At 42.5% G+C, this 25,372-nt stretch overlaps 1 protein-coding gene across 2 annotated transcripts in view; it reads right to left on the reverse strand.

The window, feature by feature from the left end:
* LOC124158549 overlaps window positions 1–17,155 on the reverse strand; it is a 577,153-nt gene extending 559,998 nt beyond the window's left edge. For both annotated transcript variants that reach the window (XM_046533700.1, XM_046533699.1), the window contains exon 1: window positions 10,787–17,155. In XM_046533700.1, the coding sequence (XP_046389656.1) occupies window positions 10,787–10,859 (73 nt within the window). In that variant the 5' untranslated portion in view covers window positions 10,860–17,155. The remainder of the gene's footprint in view (window positions 1–10,786) is intronic.
* Between the last annotated feature and the right edge of the window lie 8,217 nt (window positions 17,156–25,372).

A 25,372-nucleotide genomic window follows, 5' to 3' on the forward strand; every position in this document is an offset into this window, starting at 1 on the left:
TTTCATTGCGTAACATGAAAATACAATGCCTTCCTTCTCGACCTCTTGATGAACATATTCACTAAAATTATCGAGTGTTAAGTCCCAATTGATTCTGTAAAATAATCTATGATATGTAAGAGTTCTACCCTCATATGAATCTTTCTACAGAGCCATGAAGATGTAATTCATTGAATTCCGAAACGTTGGCAAAGAATCATTGTACTTCACCCTAACTTACCACCTAGACTCGATATTTTTTATAGATATTTTACATGACCATCATTTGAAAACAGTTCCTCTAGCTTCGCTCTAAAAAGTTGATGATAAAATATTAATGCGATATGGGAGGACTGTCAGGTCGTCATGCTATCGATATAAATATGCATATTTTTTTAAGTCTAATATTTCCACTAAAATCCCAGAGGAAATATTTTGCATAAAAATTTTTATGTATATAAATACTGAATTCATAGTTCTATAAGCCAGTAAACATGATGCACATAAAATTGAAGTGTAAAAATGAGGCACAAAATTGAAATTTTGTTATCACTGGATTCGGCGAAAATACATGAGCATTTATGATGAGATAATGAGTATTAAAATAAATTTTTACGCCGGTAGATAAAGTTATTGAATGGTTAATTACAACGCCTATTGATATCTGGTACAGCGTGCTTAGCCTTAATACTATTCTAGTTAAGTATCCAATGAGAGTATTAATTTCATTCCTTGACTATTTGTTGCTCTATTGCTATTCCAGTAATAAGCGCTATAATCAAATTATGCTTGAGAAGAGCTTACATCAGCCGTCATTTCTTTCGAATGTTTTAACAGCAGTTTATTTACGTAATGTATGTACTCTCCAAAGGTTCTTAAGGTGGCGTTCCTGGTATGGACCAAAAGCCCTGACAAGTAAAGGATTAAAATGTACCTTATGAGTGAGCATGTGTGGGTAAAAGGTAGGTAATAGCGTTGAATTACTCGTAGGAAGTATTTTGCGCGACATTTTAGTGCTCGTAGGTCAATGACTAGGTTCATAGAAGTAAAAAAAGACAGGAGCCTGGTTAAAATAACCTAAAAACTACCGTGGGGTTTGGCCGATTTTAAGTTAGCATGAAATTTTTGAGAAGGCAGTAATTACAAGAACGTTTCTCCTGCGCCTTATAAAATCAAATGCTAAATAATGGAAGAAGGCACAACGGGATGAAAAATCAAATGGATAAAAAATGGAATGGAAAATTAGGCGGCTAGAAAAAATGCTGAACTCAATTTTCATTTAGCGCGAACGGTGGTTAGCTCTTTTTTCTTAGAATGCTGATGGATGACGCCTAGTACACTTTAATTATTAGATAAAATTTTTATAAATGCCTCACAGCTGCAAAGTTAATTTTTCTTCAACTGTTTGATTCGTTTTGTCGCTAATTTTTCCATTATCTGGCCCTAATAAGCCCTAAAACTTGAAGTCAGTGGAGATACGTACAGTTACGATATAGAAGTACATGATAAAAGGCCGCGTGACATTCGAGTTTTATCCAACCACTAAATAATCAGAAGGAGGTCACGCGTTAATGACTCGAGACCACTACGCAGCAATGCGACTGCATACATCATAGTCTCGGAAGAGAAAAAAATTCCCGCAACACAGAGGATCAATGCTTTCAGGCTGACCGAGTCATGAGTCCATGTTTTTACGGGACATCATTCAAAATCCGCCGCGGCCGACAAGCTTTTCGACATTCGTTATCACTTTGGACGGGCGTGGGGGTAATTGCCATCGCAAGAGAGTGAATTCCGAAACTCGCAGATACGGCGAGGGGAAATGAAGCAGCCAATGGGAGCGAATTTCAGCCGACCGTGACCGGGTCTCCTCTCGTGCCAACAATGCCGACGTCGAGAGAGAGGCCCATGAGTGATTGACAGTGGTGACCATATCACCGTGAACTTGCTCCAAGCGCGCAATTCTTCACCGGCGGAAATCAACCATCTATTTCCCGCGATGGTATATATTTTGGCCCGCGAGGGCTGCGAGCCAGTGATTGAAACAATGGGAGTTAGCTGCTCCAGTGCAACCATACGCGAAGAATATAAATGGTTGGTCGAATACCCCTCTTTTCTAATAAAAAATAATAAATTGGCAATGATTCGCTGCATTTGCTATTTTTATCAACATAGGGTAAGATGAAATTGGGAAGTAACATTGGATTTAGGGAGAAACGTATGAAAGCCTTTACCGGGATATGGAATCAATATGAACTCCTCGTCGCTAGTGAGGTTTCCGGATCCACCAGGCCATCGGCAGCAACGCTACATTCCTCTCTGCGAATGATTGCACTTGAAATTTGTACTTGTGAGACACCCTAAGGGTAACGTGAGCAACAGAATTACTCTGGGAGTTATGACACAAGAGTTATCAAATTTAAGATTTTAAATCGGTTAAGAATGATAAGACACACTTCAAAGTCTACTCAATAAAACGCGAAGATGACTAGAAATGCCATGGTCTTAAGAATTCGAGTCTTGCACGGTCCATTCTTGATGCTTTGCTTCCTATTTCAGCCTGCCCATTTTTAATGCACACTTGCAATGCTGAAAATGCTTCACGCTGGAAATAACTTAATTAACTCAACAATTCACGAATTTATGACAGAATAACCGAATGGCTTATGGCAAGAATTAAGAAGTAATGCAATTATGAGCATCACTTAAGTAAACAAGAGCAAATCGAAATTAAGTTTCATAATTGAATCTCGTAAGTGAGAAAGGCTTCCCAATGAAACAACCATTTTCATTCGCAATGAGTTCCACACAGTTGACATTTCCTTCCAAATTAACTCCTTAATTTTGTGTCGGAGCATTAGGATTTGCATACGCGTTGATGGCATGTATTACAAAAGCACTAGGAGGGGTGTGCCTAACCAACATCTGCCCGCAAAAGCAGCAACACCTGCGACCCAGCCTTGCCCATGAATACCAGCCATAACTCTAACTATGTGAAATGTCTTCATAATTGGATGAATTTCATCACTAAAAGATTATCGTGAATGAAACTAAGGAGTAATGATAACAACGGTATTTATGCATACAAAGATCTTTTCTATGAATCAAATTTACTCTAGTTTTATCGAGAAACCCAATAACTAATAAAAAAAATAGAAGACATTCCTTAACACTGGCCACCAATTATATATCATTGACAAATAAAGATAGTTACAACTTCTTTCTAATGAAAAGCTACAGTGAGATGAATATATAGATTCCTTAATTTCTTCAACTTCATTCGCAATCCATATTTAAAGGGAAATTATTACAAGCAATGGGGAAATTTTCTTTCATCCTGAATAGTCACTTGACCCACAATTTTCGCATTCTAGACAATGAAAAGGGCAACAACTAAACCATAGCAAGGAACGAGTCAGACAATTTAATTTAGCTTGATATAGATAACCTTTTTATCTCAGCTTCATGAGATTGCTTTTTGCGGTGGGAACAGGTTGAGGAAAATATCTTTTCGAAACTTTCATTTCTCTTTTCGTAAATATTATTTTTTTTAATTCGTCCGAGTTGGGGTGGTTTCCTAAATCCTATCATGCACCCGTTTTGGGCGCGGGGGGGCGGAATAGATTAATGTCCCTCATCAAGGAGACTTACACGAGCTGCATGGAAGGCAACATTGCACCAACCTCGCCATTAATCTTTTGCCACTGTTTTAGGGAAGTAATCCCTGGAGCGCGCGGCTGCGGCAAAGGGTGCGACCGCGAAGAGCATCGCCCTCCGCAATCTCAGGCCGCAAAGCAGCCCCTCAGCCTCCGGAACGTCCGCCTGGCCAGAGAGTCTCACTCGCCTCCCTTAAAGGCCCTCCACATTGTTCTAATACCACGTCTAAACCCGAACTATCCAGGGCAAGGTGTTCAACGTGAACTTTTACGGCTGATAAAATTCTCACATACTGTTATTGGAATAGACACTTAGCGATAAAAAATACTAGCAGTTTTCCACGATTATAAAATTTATTAAGTATTAAAAGAAAATAGAGATGTACGACGTGTTTTAACCGTTAGGTCATTATTAAGTACAATTAGTACAACATAACATTTGAAACGGGTCGTACTTTATATAAACCTGTGTAAAAGTGCCATCTCTAATTCCTTTTAATACTTACAGGATGTCATTCCACTACGTTTCGCCTGCTTCTATTACTTTTATAAAATTTATTACTGAGAAAAATATTAACTATTAAAAAAATGATGGAAAATTGTTTTTTTATGTTTTTTTCAATACGGAAAAAATCCACTACACCACGCTTGAACCTTCGGATTTTATTTCACAATGAAATTAAGGGATGTATATTTCAGCAAAAAATAAGCAATATTCCACGAAATCTCGCGTACTTCTCAGTCTTAGTTTGATAACAGAATGAAAGCGACTGTGTAATAATTCAAATGATTGAAGACTGTGAAATAATTTTTCTCCCTCGGAATACATCTGTTGGCGCATTAAACAGTGTGGAGCAACATCTTCGTCATAAGTCACACATCCTGAACCTAAACATATTCTCATGAATTACGAATAATGCATTACGAAATAAACAACCTTAAGTTTAAATAAATTCAGACGATGCGGGATAATCCTTGGTACTACTCATGTACATCTAAAAACATAGATATTCCTTTACTGATTTTAACAGAAGTTCAAGGTACTTTTTCAACAAAACGAGAATGGTATCACCATATAAATATGTGAAGCACGCAATCACACACGAAGCGAAAAATCAATACGGCGAAAAATAAGGAGTTATATCGAAGAATAGGAGGGGGGAATTGTGGAGCAGAAGACTCGGTGGATAGGTCGTTTCATAAGACACAACAATTACGTGAAAAATAATTATCATCAAAGGAAAAGTTCCCGAGGAAAGGCTAGGGATAATTACCTATATGTGGCCGACGAAGGACGCAAATAAATTCAATAGAGAAATTCGCGAACCATGTTGGTAAAAGAAAAAATCGTTAAGTGTTGAGCACCAAACTTAGGATTGCATTTACAAAAAATGAGACACGCATTGTGAGAAATTAGACTCCATGGGTACGAACTAGCATAATTTCATTTATTTTTCCAATTATGCCACTATTTCACAAATTAGAGCCATCATCAGTGGAAGTAATTCCTAAAGATACTCGAAACAAATTTAAACTTTATACGGAAAAAGCGACCCAGGCTTCGACACTTAAACCTCATTCCCCTGCCTTCTACGCAAATCTATAAAGATTTGATGAATTGGAGTAAAGCTACATGAACTACGGACACCTACATTGAGTTTTGGAAAGTGGGCTCATATCATATCCAAAAAGTAAAGAGACAAACTCGCGACTTGGGGAATAATTTGTGAAAACCTGTCTTCGGATGATTTCGATAATTCGACAAGTTGAATAGTGGGTAGAAAGGAAAGCATTAAGCATTACTATATTCGGCATTTTTAATAAACCTAACTTTTAAATTTATAAAAATCATTTTCATTCACATAAATTTCTCCCAGCAGCTTGAGAATTAAAATCGCCTAAATCGTATCCTGCATGGTTTCTACTAGGTATTATCAAGAATACCTAATAGAACCGAGAAGCACAAGAGTGCCTACCAGGACCGTTACAAGAAAGCAATGCTGGTTTTTTTATGAATGAGGTAAAAAGTTTATGGTTTCATATGAAGGTGGTACACTTAATACCGTATCTTCCAAACATTTTGGAGGCGTTTGAATCCCCCTGGCTCTTATATGGGATTAAAGGAGTATATCGGCTGAAAAATACTAGCTACACGATCGAGGCGCTTTCAATTTGTGCTATAACAGTTTTTTAGCTATTTTTTAAAATGCATGCTCAACATATATCCTTCTATTAATACTTGTAAGCAAATTTTAAGCATATTTAATTTATATTTCATCTAAAACTGCAAGCTTAATCTAATTGCTGTATTTCCCACGGCCATGGACCGCGTGTGAGGCGGAATAACGTAAGCGATTGGGACTTTCCTGCGCATGCAGCATTTAAAAAGAGAGCATCGAATTTATGCGACATCACACGCCTTGGGTGCTACGCGAGCATTCTGAGAACCACGGCGAGGGCTTTGCTCAAGGCTAAAGCTTTGCTGTTTTGCTGCCGGTGCACTACGCTAACGCCAGCGGTGAAAAGATAATAATGCGTTGTGCACGTACGTAAGTACTCTAATGGTTAATTCATCCTGTCCCCACGTGCGCTTGGGCTAAACTTGATTATTCCTATTTAAATTCAGGAAGAGTCCGAGTGAGACACGTTTAGGCTTTTTGCGCCACTGCCATATGCTCCATGGAGAGCGAAGTGGGGGAATGGTAGACTGGCGGCTAATATCACAGTGCCGCAGACCTTAAGTTCACGGGTTCAAATCGAGGTGAAACCTGTGGACAACCCGATTACAAATTTTATCGGTGACAATGAAGGTAGCCGTGGTAATTCAAAATATCTTACTCGAATTTCTTTGCTTTTACATTCTTTTCAGACTTTTTTCGCTAATTTCCCAACTTTCTCATGGTATGTATTTACGCTTAATAGTCATATTTACGGGAGATTTAAATTTTGTTCGGCATATTTCAAAAATATCAAGCGGACTCACAGTACAAAAATAACTTTCAACAATGGGTCAGTGCACCTGTTTTTCAAATTTGCGATTGTCATAGAGTTCGAAAAATTGGTAGATACCGTCCGTTTCTTCCATTTTTCGATGAATGGCCGGTCGTTGAGAATGGATCGAAAGGTTGATGCCGCGATGTCAACCTTTCGAGTTATTCAGGACGATAAATCGACATCTTTAACTCTTCCGCAGATATGTTGATGACGTCACGAACTCTTGCCGAACAAGTCACAGCTTCTCCGCTGCTCCCGTGTCTCGCGTACCTCGTTGTTGTTTAGTCTTGTGAGCGATTACCCCCCACACTGAGCGCTGCTCCCTGAATGAGTTAGTGAACTGAAACTCTAATGACGTTACCAACTCTTGCAAATTGGGCAGTAATTTCACCCATTTTGTTCCATGTCAAACGTACAAAAGAATGGCTAGATGAGAAAGAATTTTTTCCATCGTAACTAATCTTTCCTTTTTCATCAACCGAATTCTTTTGATGAGCCCCACACTGAGCTATCTGTGCCTGAGGTCTCAAGCTGATGTGAAAACCGAGGAAAGATGCGTGATCCTCACTGGTCCCTTAGAGAATTATAAGTAACGACTTCCTTGCGGGGTGCAGCCCGAGAGAGTGCGGCGAAGCCTTGGCTAGTGTCTCGGTCGACTATTCCAGTAAGCGGCTCTTCTGGAAAGGAATGGAGGAATCAAATTGGCCAGCCTCTATATATTCGAGGGCCCCTATGATTTGCAATATATTTGCTGGGTGTCTCCCGTTAAGGAATGTAGCGCTCCTTGCCTTCACCTTCACACGCCGATCCGTCCGCCTAATCGTTGGAAACGCGTAAGCTTGGGTGTTCCTTCTCTTCTGATTCTGCTTTATTTCCTCAATCGCATTCCTGTTTTCCTAAGCGCCGTGGTTTCTACTTCTTGTGCGATTTTGCTTGTCAATGAACTTGATAAATTCATTGCAATCTTTCCTTATTCACCACCCGTTTCCTCAGTTCAACATGAATGACATCTTGGGGGTGGGAAGCTATGCTTATTGCCTGAGAGGGTGAGGAGGAGCCACCATTTGCATTGTACAACAAATATGAATTCCAGACTTTTTTATTTTTCCCTTACATTAGATGACTTTTTCTGACTTCCCAGTCCAAGTATTTTTCACTTTTGGTGTAATTCGCCAAATTTCCCAACCAAATGGGTATTTGGTTTTTTCGTGTAAAATTTGTTTCACGTACATTGGAAAACACACTTTGTGTGATCTATTAAGTCGTGGTAGTAAGGTTTCGAGGTTATTTGGCTTAAGGGTAAATTTAGGGTATCCGTGTTAGGGATTTAGAGGAAGTTCGTAGTCCCAGAATTGACTTATAGTTAGTAATTTACTATTAGAGGGTTAACGGTGGCAAAGGGCAAAGGATTTTGAACCCCGTTTCCAATAAGAGAGCCCAACCTGCATTGGTTTTCTCAATTTACATCCCCTCAGGTATCGCAGGTGGCCCAAGGAAAGGAGTATTCTCACCTACATTTGAATTTGCGAATCACACGGTCCAATGAGTTTGTACGAGGTGAGCTCTGCCTCGCTTGTTAACCCAAGAGCGCCGGGTTAAAATACCAAGCGAGTGAGTGACGGTTGTATGATAAGAACGGCAAAAAGCATACAATTAGAGCTGTCACCTACGCGCAATATGGTCACGGAGGTTTGCATTCAGGGTGACTCAACGTCGGTAACATGATCCCCCGACAAAAAGCACGCATGTATTTACACCTTTCGAGCCCCACTTGCGTACATCGTCACGCACGCGGGAACATAATGCGTAGCTCGAATACATTGTATAACACAAAGTGATATACATTTTGAACAACTGTGAAACATAATGAGGCACCCCGCTCAAAATGGTACATTGAGTGATGATAAACAAAATAGTGAAATACGAGATCGGAAAAATACAGAAATCGTAGACACTTCACCAACGAGGAATAAATGTGTCCTTTTTAACTGGAGCAATGAAAGAATATAATCGTATAGCATAGGTAATGTAAAACCATCAGGCAGCATAGCTAGTCATTTCAGTCTCATCCTCTGAGTACTAATGAAGAAGGCGAATGGAATTTTTTTCTTGAATATTTACTTTTTAAAAAGTAAGCTAGTTTCTTGAATTTGAGTATACCGGGACTAGCCGCGGTGATAACTTTACGGAGTCACCCGCATTGCACAAATTGTGAGAAAAATCCACAGATATGAATTTTTCGCACTATTTTCTTGAAATTTTCAAGTAACATAAACTGTTCTTAACTAAAATTCAAAATGTAACCACAGTACTTACTAAGACGTAAATTTTCATGCTTGAGACACAGGGAAATGCTGATGATTGCATGCTTTACAACAATAGAAAATCTCGAGACGATAGCTAGGGTTTTACACAAGTATTTCTTCGCGAAAAAAATTGAATGCGACCGGTGGAACGGGAGTGAGACATCCTCTTAATGTACTGAGCAGCCTTACCTAACAATTTTCTTGGAAGTACAGCATAGTTACAAGGATTCAGAGCGGAGAAATATTTTCATTCAATCAAACTTAGAGGAAGACACCCCGGCGCTCCAACAGATTATGCTGCTGAGACATATGCTGCAGAATAATTATTTCGTGAAAAAATTCGGCGAGAGATTAATTCAGCGAGAGATCAATGATAACGGAAGATCTCAACCTGTTTTCGGTCAAACAATTATGAAATTTTGACAGTGTGTCGTCTCATGTTAAGTCATTCTCAAGTTACGATAACGACTAAACGTATCAAAAGTTCTTTCCTCATATATGTAATCACTTTTTAAAAAGTTTCAAATTTATAAGTTTAGTGTGGCTTATACAACATAACTCACTATTTAATGCCGGTTTGGGAAAATTTACCCCCTGCCAAACGCCTAGGGTAGAGCTACAAAGCAAAATGAGGGAATTTGTTGAAAGAGTGACCGAATTCGCCAAATTTCGCTTTCGTCCCGCATGAAATGGGACGCGTGCACGGCATGGGCGTTTCCGTGCGGGTGGTCACCTGCCTTCCCACCGCACTCTCGTCTAACCTCCCCGAGCGTCGCTCCAAATCGAGTTTGGAGGGAAGAGGAAAAAGTGCCTTCGCAGAGTCCGCTCCATATCTCACAATTACGCGCTTATGGAGATAACAAGTAGACGAAACATCGAAGTAGCCATCGATACACCTTTACGGAGGCCCGAAATTCCACGTAGGATAAAATAATTCAAACTAAAATCCTCCTAATTGTCATCGAGAGCTCGGACAAAGGAAGGCAGTACGGCAAGCATTATTTCTTCGTCTGAATTTTCGGGATTTCTGGAAGATAAGATCTATTTACCGCAGATATTGGAAACTTTCATATAATAGCCTTGGATTAGTTTACTTTTACACCAACAGGCATAGGCTTAAATTAGATTACTTTTATTTCATTTCGCATATCAGTACCAGGGGCGGATGCGCGATATTTTTCTGGGGAGGGGCGCAAGGGTTTGACAGGCAAACGGTATTTTCCTACTTGAGATTAAAAACAAGATACAACAATAACTGTGCTAAATATTCTCTTTATTTTAATATGAAATTTATCAATATGAAATTAAATGATTGAGGCTCCGTAATGAATGAACGTAAATGAACGTAATGATAATCATGTAAAAAAATTGGTCTATTTTTTAAGCGCCAGGGGGGCACGTGCCCCCTTGCCCCCCCTAAATCCACCTTTGATCAAGTGTTAGGAGATTTCTAGCTGGAGCAATTTTTTCTTGGAGTATGTTACGTACGATATGGCGCAGTGTAGAAGTGACCCGGCAAATAATGAGAAATAAGGCATTTATATTCCCACATCCTTATTCAGACTTTTCTTATTATTTTTCAGCAAAAATCAAGGCAATATTACGGGAAATGACAAAATTATTTTTGATAGCTCGAATTAAGGCTAATCGACAGCGAAAATGGAACATTCCCATGTTAAAAAGGTTGCTTCTGCCAAGGATAAAAATATATTCGCTCTATCGTAAACATCCTAGACATTGCCAAACTTGCAAAAAATCCACGTCTTTACCTGGCAAACTACACACCCCCCAATCCTGACCTCTACGAAAATTGTAATAAGAAAAGAAACTGAGTATATTTGTAGGACTCACCAGCTATGACCAGCACGAGCAATATCCACAAGTCCATCTGCGCCGCCCTGCGTGGATCCATGTAGCAAACCATCACTACTTATTGCTCCAAAAAGAATTCCTCTTCAAAGTCGATTTTCCGCCTCTCCGTCGTCTGCGTCCTTCCGTCACGGTGAGTCACGTGCTACTCAAACGACGTCTCGTTTCGCGGTCGAGTAGTCCACGCTCGGTGCGGACACGGAAAGCGTTTAAGAAAACGCGTTCGTGAGGTGCAAAGATTATATAGTCACTACAGTGATTGATCCAGGGCCTCAACAAAAGGTTGTAGGGCCAACATGCACTTATTTGGAAGTGAATTGGAACCCAAATCAACCCTCAATGTACGTTCACTTTCCTCTTCGATTTCGTCACAATTATTTAGCGGTCGTACTTCTTTTATTTTTTTATAATTTGGGTAGTGATTACTCTTTTCCCTTTCGAGGTAGTCACACTTGTCACTTCACAAATACGCACTCAAAAACACAGTAAGGTAGGTACTGCTCTGACACTCGAGAGGACAAATATTCCCCCAGAGAAGTATGGAACACAAAATTTCTTCTTTCTCCCTATCTTACCCCTTCGGAACGTGCGAATGTAACGCGTGCTTGCGAATATATATCTCCCGCAGTATCAATCCCTACCCTGAACCAACCAACCGGCACGTAGATGTATGTATATTTTTTTGCCGAAAGGCCCCGAAAAGCACTTGATCGAGGTCACGGCAATACACTTTTTTCCTCTTGGAGGTATTTCGACGACAAGCGTAAAAAAGGGTTTGTCGGAGAGAGGAGGACCCTTTCTTGCTTCCTGCGTTTATTTCCCAGTCCACTTTCCCCGCAGAAGCACACTCTCCCCGTTGTGTGCGGTGGTGTTGGGGGTGAGAGAAAAAAGGGCCGAATTCCTTTTCCCTTCACGATGGATGGAGTGAAGGCGGAAAAACACGGTGACGTCCTCGAAAATTGTCGCAGGCCCTTATATCACTCCCCACTCTCTCTCTCTCCCTCGCTATTTCCTCCCGTATATTCACGTCGGGCGGGAAAGTAAGAGAAGAGGTTTCTCTCTTCCGTCCTGGAGTCCTTTTATTTGCCCCTCTTCACTACGACGGCTCCGCACAGTGTGTTTGTGTGAGAGGCCGTAGGAATCCGAACTGCGTTGGTGGGGAAAAGACAAAGGGGTTGTGGGAGGAGGGTGGAAAATTTTAAGGGTATTTTTTTGGGGGTGAGGGGCGGGAATCGAAAGGGGGCCTGTCACCTCCCACGCCCCCTCCTTCTCCACCTCAGGGGCGTACAGGAAGGGTAAGAACACCTTCCTCGGCCCAGTACTTTCCCCACTCTCTCTTACCTATGTATTATACCGCACGCGTTTCAAGACCACAACACACACGCTCCGTCACCTTCCACTGTCGCCCCACTACTGCCGCCGCTGATTCTGCCTCCTCACACCGCGGCGGGGAACTGACTGCTGGGGGTGGTGTGGGGTGAGGGGGGCGCGCTCAGGGGTAGCTGGCGGGAGAGGGGAGGGGGTCAGGGACGGGTTTGGGTGGGCGGCGAGGGAGGGGAGGGATAGCCCTTACGAGTAAATCGATTGCAGCTCCTCTCGTGGATGGGTCATCGTCCCCTGAGAGATGGATGATGCCAAGGGAACAGCGCCCTCGTTCGCCGCCACAGGGTTCCTCAGACCAACTCTTCTCCGATGGCAAAAAAGAAACCGCAAGCCAATTACTCCCTTTATTATCCCTTCCCAACTCTCCTTAATTCTTTCCCGACCTTCCTCCTCTTCCCGGCGCCTCTAGCGAAGGCGCCTGTCCTCCGGCTGTGCCCTCGACGAGGATTGGCCAGTGGCTTAGCGGCGCGGCCCCGTGACCCCGTGCGGAATCAGCCACTGCGGGAAAGGGTTCCCTTCCCGCACACTCTGTTGGAGATCCTCGGGGGATCTTGGAGGATGGGCACGAACCCCTGGAGGATTATTTTTCCTTTTTTGGAGGATCAAGGGGCGGTGCCGAAGGAAGAGTGATCGCTCAGATCGATCGCGCCCAACTTATCTCCGGAGTTTTCGGGACTCTTCTTGATCCGGATATTTTTCCCTGCGGCGATGGGATCTATCGAGGAAAGGAAGTCTTCAACGAAGACGCTCCCAAAAGGGTTAACAGGTTCGAGGAAAATTCGGGGAAGAGTTCCCAGTCAGTCGACGACTTACCGCAAGAGAATTCCGCACTCGGAAAGATCGAAGTTGATGAATGACGATGGATTAAAGGATTTATTTACGTGGGAAAAGGATGTGGGGTGAGGTGTGAACTTGAGTAATTGCAAAATGGTTCTGATTTTAGTACTTTCCCCTTCTCTAATATCTTTAGAGAAAGTCGTGAAGTTGGTCGGTTCCAATTTTGTGGTTTTGAATTTCCAACTTTGAGGTCACTCTTGCAAGTACTTGGCAAGGTTTTCAGAGTACTATGGGCGATGATAAAAGGATATGATTTATCAATAAGGGTTAGGGATTAAGCGGAGCAGTTCAGCGATGATTATAATTTTAAGCTTCTTTCCTAAACTAAATCCTTTGGAGGGTTTCTCGAGTCTAAATAATGCCGATTCACCGAAGTGGGTTTAGGATTTACGTAAAGTTTTTTTTTTATAGGAATGATTCCGATTATTTGCTTCTTTCTTCCACTGCTCCTCATGAAGGGCAGGCGGAGAGTCTGCTAGGCGGCCGGCGAAGGTCCACTACTCCGTCGGAGGCTGCGTCTCAGGGGGGGGGACAACACCCCTCTCTTACAAGCAGTGGTCTTCTACCCCTCCCGGCCCCTCCTTCCTTCCGCCCTCCAAGAGGATAAGGAAGACGCCGAAGTCGCCGCTTTCACCGCCATGGGAACGTCCGCTTCCCCGCTGAAGACGGCAACGCCCCCGCCCAAGGACCACGGAGACCCGGCCGGTGCACCTGCCGCCGTCCCCGCACCGTACATCATTCGACCTCCTCCCGAGAAGGGACAGGCCGCTCGCCCAAGATCCCTCGACCAACACGAAGATGATGATGATTCTAACAAACTCACTTTCCGCCCTGCCCTAGAGGCAGAATGACCCCCTCAACGTTTCACGGTGCTATATCCGCTTGACCGATAAATTAGAGGAGCATTCCCTGGAGTGGTGAGAAGGAGAACGGATAAAAACTCTCGACCAATCACCACACCATCACCATTAATGGGCCAAGATTATGATGTCTTCTTTCGGTTCCGCTTAATCCGGTTAATGTGTTGATACTTTTTTTTTATAAATCACTCTCGGGACCTCTCCGATGCTCCTCTGTTTTTTCTCCTCCCCTTCTCTCTCTCTCCTAACGCTCACGTCTTCCTCGCCTCGTTTGTTGTCTTTTGATTCCTTCCCCCCCCCCCCCCTTCGCCACGAACGAGTTTCTTTCCCTCCGAGGGAGCAGAGAACAGTCCGCCCGCCTTTCTCCGTCCGAGCCGCTCTTACGAATTATATTACCTCCCCCCTCCTACAATTTTTTGCCTCGCCGGTGCCCTTTCATTCCACCTCCACAAGAAAGTGCCCCTCACGAGCTCCTTGACCGCTCGAGAGAAAGATTATTATTCCGTCGGCCGTGAAAGGCGGATCGCGTGCGCTCCGACCAGTCACGTGGCCCCCTCGGACGCAACGAAGGAAAAAGGAGCGATTATTAACGGCGGTGGATTCGCGTCTTTTTTTTTCAAAAAAATCCCCCCACGGCGAGCGAGAGTGTATATAAGTTTCGCTGCTATTGCGTCGGATCACGTGATCACCACCCCAAGACGCTTCCCTGCGCCGGAATGTGCGCCCCCGCCGTAAAATAAAATTGAGAAAAAAAAAACTTGGACCCGGTCGCGTCTTCGTCGTGGGTGTGTTTTCTTTGAATGGGGTCCAAACCGGCACTCTGGTCGGGACGCTAGGTTCGATCTGGGCGAGAGAGGAAAGGTATGTATGGTCGAGCTATATTCTCTCGCTCGTTTCGTGCTTTTTCTCATGCGGTGACACAAAAAAGAACTCCCCTCTCCTCGTGTGCGTAAAGTAGGAGGGATGGTTTTGGATGTATGTATCTTTCGGATGGAGTTGGTGAGTCAGGGAGTGAAAGGACTCGTTGGTGGGATTGTGTGTGTGAGGATTTTTATTCCTTCCTCTTCGTGCCGGTGCTCACGAAATGGTCTGACTGTGTGTTGAAGGTGGAAACGGGAGGTTTTTCGGGCCGGGGGGTGGTTTGGGGGTGAGAGAATAGGGGAGGGACGCGGCAGATGCAAAGGGACGGGCAAGGATGAAGAAGGGTGGTTGAGGTGGCAGTGGGGGAGGAGGACCTTTCCCTGCTGTTGTTGTGCCGTGAGGACCGGGGCCGTGTAGAAGGCAAAACGATCCGAGGACGAGACTGGCCCCACCGCTACGCCTTCCGCCGAGAGATGCTGGTGGCGGTGACGGTGGTTAATAAAAAAAAACAGGCCGGCGGAGTGAGAGAAGAAGATGATGTTTCCTTCTTTATTTTTATTGCCTTCTCACCAGCCTCTCACTCCTATTTGACCCTCACGGAACGCCCGCCGCTACTTAAGAGCGCTCTTGAATATTTCAAAGCCCTTTCGTCGGTCACTTGTACGTATAGTGGCGAGGAGGATGTGCACAGTGGGAGGGAGGTATCGCAAGGGCGGTCTTTTTTTATCTTCCTCCTTCTCGCCGGTTCTTGAATCGAAGTCTCTCTCTTCCGATCAACTATTCTTCCCTCGTCGCTGAACTTCTCTCCTATCACAATTCGCGAGCTTCTCGCCGCCCGGTGGGTGGGTGGGTGGGAGGGATGAAATTCGCCCGGAAATGATCGCTCCCACAACTACGCTTTATATATATCCTTCCTCCCTTTCTGTTCCTCTCTGTGTGCCGCTGGGGAGGGGATTAATCAAGCGGCCAAGAGCGCCTCTTCATTACAATGCTTTATTGCGCCCGTCAACGAGGGACCTGATAACCGCCCACGGCACGTATGTACCCGATGACCTGAAGATGCGCGCGCGCAAAATGAACTGTTCGGTGCGTCGGTCGAATGACTTTCGCGCGCTTGATAGAATGCGACAGCTTATACACCCTTAAAAAGAGTATTCAGGAGCGCTTTACACCACTAGTTATCATTTAGTTATCACTTTTTTATTGAATCTTAAACAAATTTCCACGTGTACACAGCACTGTTTGTTTCCCAAAGCTAAGAGCACTGCTACCACCCCTACGTTCCTTTCAGGGGTGAGTCGACTGTTTTACTTCCTTCCCATTTTCATTTGCAAGATCCTCTTCTTTCTACTCGCTGTGGACCGAATTGCGTTTCGCAGTCGTTTTCTTCGACCGCGTGGAGGGTTCGTAGGGGAATCGTATCCACGGGGGCGTGGGGGATATCTGGGGGGAGCAAGGGATTCAAGGAAGTGCGTACGCAGGAATGGAGGGGGCGATAAAGTAGGAGAGAGATCGAACTGGGGGGAGGGTGGTAAGGGGTTGCCTGTAGTAGGGGGATGGAACAGGGAGGAACCACGGCGGCGCCTGCGCTGACACCACCGCGTGTCGTATGCACCAAAACACAAGAGAGACACACACTACCACCAACACATCAAGCCGGCCGGCGTGACACAAAGCGCTGACTCAAGATCACTCGAGTTGAACGCAATACGAAGGCGTGGTCGCCGCCCTCGATGCAGTGTGACGACACCGGCAGTGCGACACACCGCCAGCGATTGGACCGGATGCCCCGGCGACAGAAGCGGGAACTCCCGGCGATCGCCTCAGACACTCCCGGTGATTACTTCGTGCCTCTTCTCGGCCAACTCAACCTCCCCACTCTCCCTCACCAGTTCTCAATCGCGGACTCATGGTCTCAGTAAAACTCCCCTCGTATCTCGGGAGAGGCGATTACATCACGCGGCCGGCTCCTGCAAGAGTCGAACGCGTCCACGCCGCATGCAACGGCGGAAAGAACGGGTCTGTCTCGGCGGCGAACTGAGGATTTTCTGTCGGAAATCTTGCGAGCTCGGACCGAAAAGGCCCTTTGCGGCCTTCCGTTAACACTCACTCACCACACACAGCTGCGGCGGCTCTAACAGTCTGTTCGGTGGGTTTTTCGGCCCAAGAGCAACAGACTATGTGAAAGGGGGACGGCTTCCCCCACCGCAGTTATTCCTCTCCTCCCCCAACCACTCTGTTCCACACAGACGCACAAAACGACGCCTCTCTAACGTTCACTTCGCTCTCGGCTATTGCGAAACGCACACCACGTTGCCGCTGTTGTTATTGTCGGGTACGAGCACTCGTTCCTCAGGCCACGCGCTCTCACTGAGCGATGATGCGATGTGTGTTCACGAGAAGGTGTGTGTGTTTTGTATGGAGGGTTCCAGATTGGGCCGACAGGGTGCACTGGCAGCAGTCTCTCCCTCTCCGCTCTCCTCTCGCTATCTCTCGCACCTTCCCCTCCGATCTCGAACTCTTCTTTCTTCTTCTGCTCTGCCTCACCTTATCCCCGCCTCACCTTATCCCATCCTCTCCTTTCCCCTCCTTCTCATCTTCATTCCTTTTCCCCTCCTTCCTCTTATACTCCCGCATCTACCCCGTTTTATCCTCTGAAAACTTCTTCCGCCGACGACACGCGCGTATCTGCGGGCGATACGGCTCTTTCGACTCAGACGACCGGTTCATTTTTATCGCGTCCCATTCAGTGATTCGTACTTTGGAGGGACTGCTTGAGAATTGCTTCCTGAAAAGGAGGAAGAATTTTCATTTGGATCAACGGATTATCAAATAGATTAGAAATTTCTATGCATAATATCTAAACAAATCGAACAATTTCTAGGGTAATTATGCGCAATTTTTCCATGACAAAAATATATAAAACATTCAAAGTTCACTTATGAATTTTAATTATAACATCGTTATTGTGGGGTAGTTAAAATTCATTATTAAGTGAGAATCGCAGCTTTTATTCATTTCCATCATGGCACCTAAACTCTTTCGACTGCCATTATTTAATACGTGCTTTCTACAGGTTGAACAATTCGTATTTTTTCAATCGGGCGCCTGATATGCATACATATTTGTATTTGACAACTGATTTTTTTTCTAATATGACTTTTCATCCCTCTAGCAAAGTGGAACCGGGAGTTGCTGATTGTATTATTACATACGTATAATTATTCTTTTTCTCCTTTTTATTGTTTATTATATTACTTCATATTGAGAGTCGGCGTTTTTATTAATTAGGAATTATCACCTGATACTTGCAGTCACAAACACGAAATATTTTAGACTTCTCTTTAAAAGTCACCCTGGTGACGGGAAAGCGTTTGGATGTGTAATTAATGCTATATTTTATTATGTAAATTATAGTCTAAATCCTAAATTAAATGCTTTTTACTTTCATGCATTCTTAAACTAAAGACTGATTGTGTATGCCGGTTCTCCCCCGTTGGCTATGTAAGTTCGAGTAACATGAAGTCTAGCGCGGTACCGGACGTCAAGGGCAAAGTTGGCTCTTGTTCAGTCACGTCGTGTGTGACGAATGAGAGGACGAAGCACGATAAAAATGTCACTGTCTGGGACACAGGACGTTGTAAACCTGTAGGGCGCGAATTCATTGTTTTGCGTGGGCCATTCCTGAATTCTCTATACCGCAAGGAGATGCTTCACCAGACGGCGGACGCTGTACTATCGACACTGATGAGAAAGTCCTCGCACAGTGTTGTCTCATCAACTTGAAGAGTACGTTCGGGCATAGAGCTCTATTGCAAATGGCTTCGTTCACTTCTGAATCCATAGCTCCTCGTGCTGCTAAGAAGTGCTGAAATTGCGACGATCAGTGCAGGAGTAATTCGTGGACTTATTACGTGAATTATTTGTTCAAAACTTTAGCCATGATCTTGGAAGTTTCAGGGTATGTAGAGAATAGCCTTTTCAATATTTTCTTGTACGGTATATGTAGCAATTTTAACTCAGCATTTTCTTTGAGGTAAAATGCATTTTAAATACAAATTGTTGAAGGCAAAGGTAAACACTAATTTCCTTTTCAATGTGATAGCGTACGTATTCGAATAGCAACGCCACGAAAAAAGAAAAAATACAACTAGTTGATGGGGTCTGATGCTTCCTCTTAGGGCTACTTTACGCATTGGATATACACGTCATGGAAGTCGGCTGGACGTGAATACAGACGCTGGATTTTCGACTCTTCTCCAGGGATGAGATCAGCATATTGCCAATCAGAAGATTCTATACGTTGATCATATGGGATCCGTCGCAGAAAGACTTAAGCCGTGTGAGAATTATAAAATACAAAGGAAAGCTGCTCGATTGGTCTAAAACTGCTACGGGCGTACAGAAAGCGTTAGGCGAATATTAGAAGGATTAAGCCGGGAGCCACCAGAGGCTAGAAGGCTGCGCGATAGATTTAAATTACTTGATCAATGAGATTAGATTTCATTCAGAGTGACATGAAGAAATTCATTTTAGAATCCCACAATATTTCCTAGTCTGACAGAAACGATAAATGAAGAGAGATACTTTGCCGAACGGATAGATGGGAATTCTTTTTTCCCCGAACAACAAAGGAGTTAAATAAGGAAAGAGGGGAGAAATATGGAAAGTAGGAGAGTCCCTACTTTGGAAATGGGTTTTATAAATACAACACTGTATTACCCGCCAATTGTCGAATCCTCATCAGAATGCTATTCCGATAATGACGGGTTGACTATGGAAACGGTCAATGTGCCAATGGTTGCGGCCAGGTGTTACATAGCATGTGAAAAAACCTGGCGTAGTAGTTGTGCTTGGATTTTTATTATTTTTGGGAAACGGAGCTATATACTGAGGTACAAGGAGCGCGCGCGAAAGGTACCTTCTACTGTACATCAAATTTCACATAGAAAACGGGCACGCTATTTTGCGTAGCAAACCCAGACGGACAAAAGTAATGGATAATGTAGGCAAAGCACCATGTCAAAGGTATATTGTATTTTTTGTGCAATGAAAATAATACTGCCGGAACACTACCTCCATAAGTTCAAAGATTTTCGAAAGAAAACGAAATAATGCGTGTTTTTGAAAAATTAGTCATGTTTGAGCCACTGTATCTCAGTAACGGGTAGCATTAATGTAAAATGGCTTATAAATCCATAATCGGTAATAACTTTTGAGCACTTGCACTGATTTTCAGGTCCTTATCTAAAGAAAAAAGCCAATTTGGCCTTTAATCCGGTTTTTTTCGACTTCGGGCCACTGTCGAGCGGCTAGACCTGTGTTCCCTCAACGCATGCGTGCATGTGTAGCCGTGCGGAACACCGAGCTAAACTTCCGTTTTTGTCTAGGCCACGCGACCGTGGCGATTTGCCGCCACGAACCATGAAGCAATGATCAAGATTAGCCGACGCAGAAATAAGAAGGTACGTACACCCTCTGTGATTGGGGTCTGAACCGTAGTTGTGTGGTGCAAACAAATCAGAAAGAAGGTAATCATCTAATTGTTAATCTCAGCAATGATTTTAAAGAAATCAAACAATTATACTAATCGTTAGAAATTCAGTGAACGATTCAAACAATTGCAGTAAAAATTGCTACGAAGATAGCTAGAAAATACTTCATTTCGCTCAGGAAATTACTGTGTAAACTAATGCCATATCTCGGGCCTCCTTTAAAAGCGACCATTCTTTTTAAAAACGTACGCTTGCGACCGTTCTACCTCAAGCTGTAGCTGAGCTAAAATTACTTAAGTATTTCAAATAAAAAAAAACCGCAGTTGACTCTGATTCGTGAAAAAATGGACGATTTAAAAGCATATTTGCTGAAACATCTTTTCACTTGATTCAGTTCGATAAAAAGTAAAGTCCTCGTTAGTTTTTACAAAAGCTAACTTTTGTCCGTTTAAATTTTACATAACCTGATTTAAAAGTAACATTAGTTGATGCTACTAGCTAAGTTTTGGGAAATCGATAGTCGATTCGGCTTGGTCTTCTACGACTCCATCTGTTGACAAATAAAAAGGAAATGCCCCAACGAAGTTGCGCTAAGCATTAAGTCTTTTATTACTCGGGAGAATAACGAATTCCCATGCCTATCCGTTCCACAAAATATCTCTCTTAAAATATCGTTTTTGTCGGCCCTGGTAATATAGTGGGATTCTAATATGATGTCCTCCGTGTCGCTCCGAAAGATATCTAATCTCAGTGGCTGAAGCAATCTAAGCCTAGCGCACAGCCTCGGATTCCCTAGCGGCTACCACCCTAATTCGTTTAACATCTATGTAACGCTCTCTGTATGCCCGTAGCAGTTTTTGACGAACCACGCAGCTCACTTTTGTATTCTTTGAGTTTGCTCCGCGCACATTAGATAGGAATGAGAAACAAGAAACCAAAATAAAGCCGGTAATTGTTTTGGAAGGGACTCCGTAATCAGGAGAGTGTTGAAAACGGGAGTTTCAGCCTCCACGAGGTTTACGATTTTCCAGGGAATGTTCGCGAAATCTGGTCTTTATACTGCTGTGGATTGAAAAAAAAACGAGACTAGAAATCCAGTGATAGCCGAGTTAAGAATACATGTGGTCTCAACTCGGAGTGGAGGAACAACGGTGTGTATAGTAATAGTGCCAATATTCTATCTTTATGTTAAATTAGGATCCAGTTGGTGACGCATGTTGATGGTGTTGGTGTCTTTTTCGCATAAGGATTCTTCAAGGGAATAACAGCGGACTAACCAGCCGCGCTCCTGTGCGTAGTCAAACGCAAGTGCACGTTGAAAGCGGAGATTCGACAGAGGAAAAATCCAGAGAATCTCACACTTTGATAACCATAGCAGTAACTAAATTTTTCGGCCATTTTCTTTTGGAATATGCTGTACATACATCCCCGATTAAAAGTTTGCTTTGATAGGCTAATCTCTGCGGTATAATAACTCCCGATTCAATTCGTTTCATGCAACTAGGTTAAGAAGAATAAATTGCAAGAGAATAAGAGTGAAAAGTAGAAAATAATATTTTAAGTCGAGAAAAATGGGCTAAAACATTTAAAATAGGCAAAATAAACATTATAAATATGGAATATGGCAAAGAAAGACAAATAAATGTAAGGGATGCTTTAAATATAAGGTGTTTGAATGATAAGTAAATGGAGAAAAAGGTAAGAAATGAGAAGTTAAGGCTTGCAATCTCCGTCGATAATTATTGCGTCATTATTTGAGGGAAGGCACTCGAAGCTTCATCATGTCCATAAAAGTATGAAACTGGGATAAGAAAAATGAAATAATTCTTAGAAAAATGGGATTAAGAAAAGAAAAAATACTTTTCTAAAAATAAGAAAAAGCTTCTAGAAATACTTAAAAAGCTTTTCATTCTCTCTCAAGCTGGAATAAAAGCTAGTTACAGAGTTCTGTTCGCTTTATTCTTGTTAATTTGAATTGATTCATTGCTTAAATTTCTTTACGCCGCAATGGGAACCTTTTGAAATTACGGAAACTATGAAATTCGAGTGAATGTACCCTTTCTATCCCTCCGATAAGCCATGTATTTGAATTAAGAGAGCTTCTTTGATCCAGTCATTTCCTAGAGAATTTTTTAAGAATCGAACTTTCGATCACACTAAGAAAATCGAGAGATAAAGAGGTGGGTGTATTTGATAAACACTTCCCTTTTGAGCGAGGCTTTTATGAATGAGAAAGTATTTATATATGACATTCATTGGTCAGTGTGGAGAAAATATGTTAAATACAATTTCCTTTATATTTCATATGTCCGCCAACTAGGTAGTGTACAGAATAACAATCGCTTGGATTAAGCGCTAGTTTCTCTATCACCTTCACTAATTCATCAAGGTTGACATATCCTAGGTTTGATTAAAGCTGTATATACTCCCTGGGCTCTAGTTTATTTCGGCAGAGCATTCTTTGATAGTGAATGGTATAAATTTGTCATTGAATTATTTAAAGATGTCATTTGATAGGAATTGCAGGAGATCACATGTCTGAAATAAAGTCAACTAATTAATAACAATCCATGTACCACCCATAAAAGTCGACATTTTTCACAACATCCATTTAATCCTAAGCATTCTCCTCATTGTATCTGTTTGTACTATTAACCCTCCGGTTAATTTGGTATGAAGATACTATAATCTCCTTGACAAATGAAGATTGTAAGATTTAGTCTGATTTCTCTTAAATGAGTCTGCCTTACTAGTAAAAAGAAGTCTTATTTTCATATTATATCTGAAAAATAAGGTATTTAAAGACAGCGGAAAGATTTATCTGCGTGTCCAATGTGTCATTTTTTTTCTTATTTGTAGTATTCCCATTAAAGGCCCAGAAAGTTTTCCATGCCCACTTCTGTGCTATCTGTGAGTAATCTACGGTAGCAGACCAGACGTGCACCACAGACAAATCTAGGCGATAATAAGATATGCGAATTTAGGATATTAAGTAATTCTTCCTCTAAAACACATTTGGGGTTATGTAGGTACTCCAAATGAAAAAAACTCGTAAAAATACTGCATTGAAACTTCTCCCTAATTTTCTGCCTCTAATGCTGAAATTTCAAAGTATCACACAGTACACTGCGCTTTTGATTGCGGGAGAACTAAATGCGAGGCTTCAGAAACTTTCAACCTCCTCGTGAAACACTTTCTCTCAAGTGAAAACATATATTTTTTCCTGAGAGGTATCTAAGAAATTTGTATACAGGCAAAAACCCTTCTACATCGCGAGGTGAAACATGTACTCTGTAGGTCATGCACCCCATAAAATGCTTGCTTTTTAAATCTTTCCGTGTGTTCCGGGAGAATATTGCATACACCGTTTTCGCCATCTAGCGACCCAGGTCGAGAAAACTCCCGTTCTTCCCTACTCATTAATTACTCTCCCACAGTTCCTTCCACCCGATCCAAAAAAAAGACACTTCAGCCCTAGTTAAAGAGCGGAAGGGATTCAAATTAGCTTAGACACTTTCGTATTGGCTCCGAAAGTCTCATCAATAGCGTCCTTACCGTAGTAAAAGATTGTTCTTATAGAGAAGCGGTGACACACAAGGTAAAGGTAGGTGGGCTAACACTTGAACAGGTAGAGCAATTAAACTATTTAGACAGAGCTTATGCTATTACCATATTTAAATTATGTCGTTGTTATGTATTAGACAAAGACTGAAGGCGTTCGAGACGTGGGTCTGGGGAAGAATGGAGAAAGTGAAGTGGACGGAGAGGAGGCTGAACGACGAAGTTCTGGACATAGAGGCAGCTTCTGGACGAGATACGGAGAAGGCGGAAGGTATGGATGGAGCGAGTACTGAGTGGAGAGGGGATGTTGAAAAGAGTCTTGGAGAATAGAATGTTAGGTAAACGAGAGATTGGGAGTAAGAAATAGGATTTCAGAAAGAATTAAAGGAAGTAGGCCTTTCTGTGAATATTAGAGGGAGGTATTTAGTCGAAGAAGAATACTTTTAAAATAATAGTGTTCAAGAAGAGTACTTTAATAATGATAAAGATGCAGTAGGTGATAGAAAATGGCACTGTGCTGCCTAAACCCAATGCGGTTGTTGTGAAATTAAAAGTGAGTCGTTCAGAGAGAACATGTCCGTCAGTCATCGTCTGAGATCTTCAAGGTTATTTCCAGAACTAAACTCAATGATAACTTGGTACGACGTCGACTATTTGGAGGAATATAAATGATGAGTGAGTCTTTTTTCCTCCTCTGAGCCCTGGTCAAATTAATAAACTCCGAACCCCGGGGAGTGATATCGGTTTCATCGCCCACCAGATTCGCCGGTATTAAATGTCTTTCAGGCCCTCAGCGGGTGATCCGATCCACTTGAAGAGCGGTTTGACCGCCATGGGTGGCGACCCGCCCGAAGGCTATCAGTTCTCAAGGGAGTGGGGAAGAACAAAGGAGACCACTCAGCAGAACATATTCACTAGCATAAACATGTCGTGGCGCCTAAAAAGAAGATACTAACTTGTATGGTGGCCCTTTGACCTACACTTTAGCCTATTATAACTCAAATCACTTACTGCTATGCAATTGCATTCAGTAGAACAATCTCTTTGAAAATGACCAAAATATGCCTCTTTCACCATTAAAACCTTTTACTTATTAACGGGATTACGATCGTTTTCGATAAAAGTGGATCACCAATTGGAGAAGTGACATTGTATCAAACGCTTATTTCTTATGTCGCACTTAATATTTTTCACTGTGAAAAACTTTAACTAGAGTGTTCTTCCATGCAATTAGCTTAATTTCTTCGGTTTATTACCCAAGTGCTCAAAAAAATAATGCTTTATATTTATAATGTAATATCTCAAGGATACATGCAGAATTGGTGATCAGCGGGAATAACTTAAGTAATACATTCTATTTTGACATAACCCCTCTTGCACTGTTTACTGAAATCGAAGAATCTATATGTCAATATTGACCGTACTTAGGGTACAAACATAAGATTTACATTTTTTTATTGGCAGGTAGAATGAATTAGGTTGTCAAAGGTGATGGAAAAGGTGTATCGCTATCTCAGCTCAAGGGTGAGTTTAATAAAAAATAATAAGACTTATTTTTTTCTGACAAATCT

This window comes from Ischnura elegans, chromosome 5 (assembly GCF_921293095.1).
Source record: "Ischnura elegans chromosome 5, ioIscEleg1.1, whole genome shotgun sequence".
Lineage (NCBI taxonomy): Eukaryota > Metazoa > Arthropoda > Insecta > Odonata > Coenagrionidae > Ischnura > Ischnura elegans.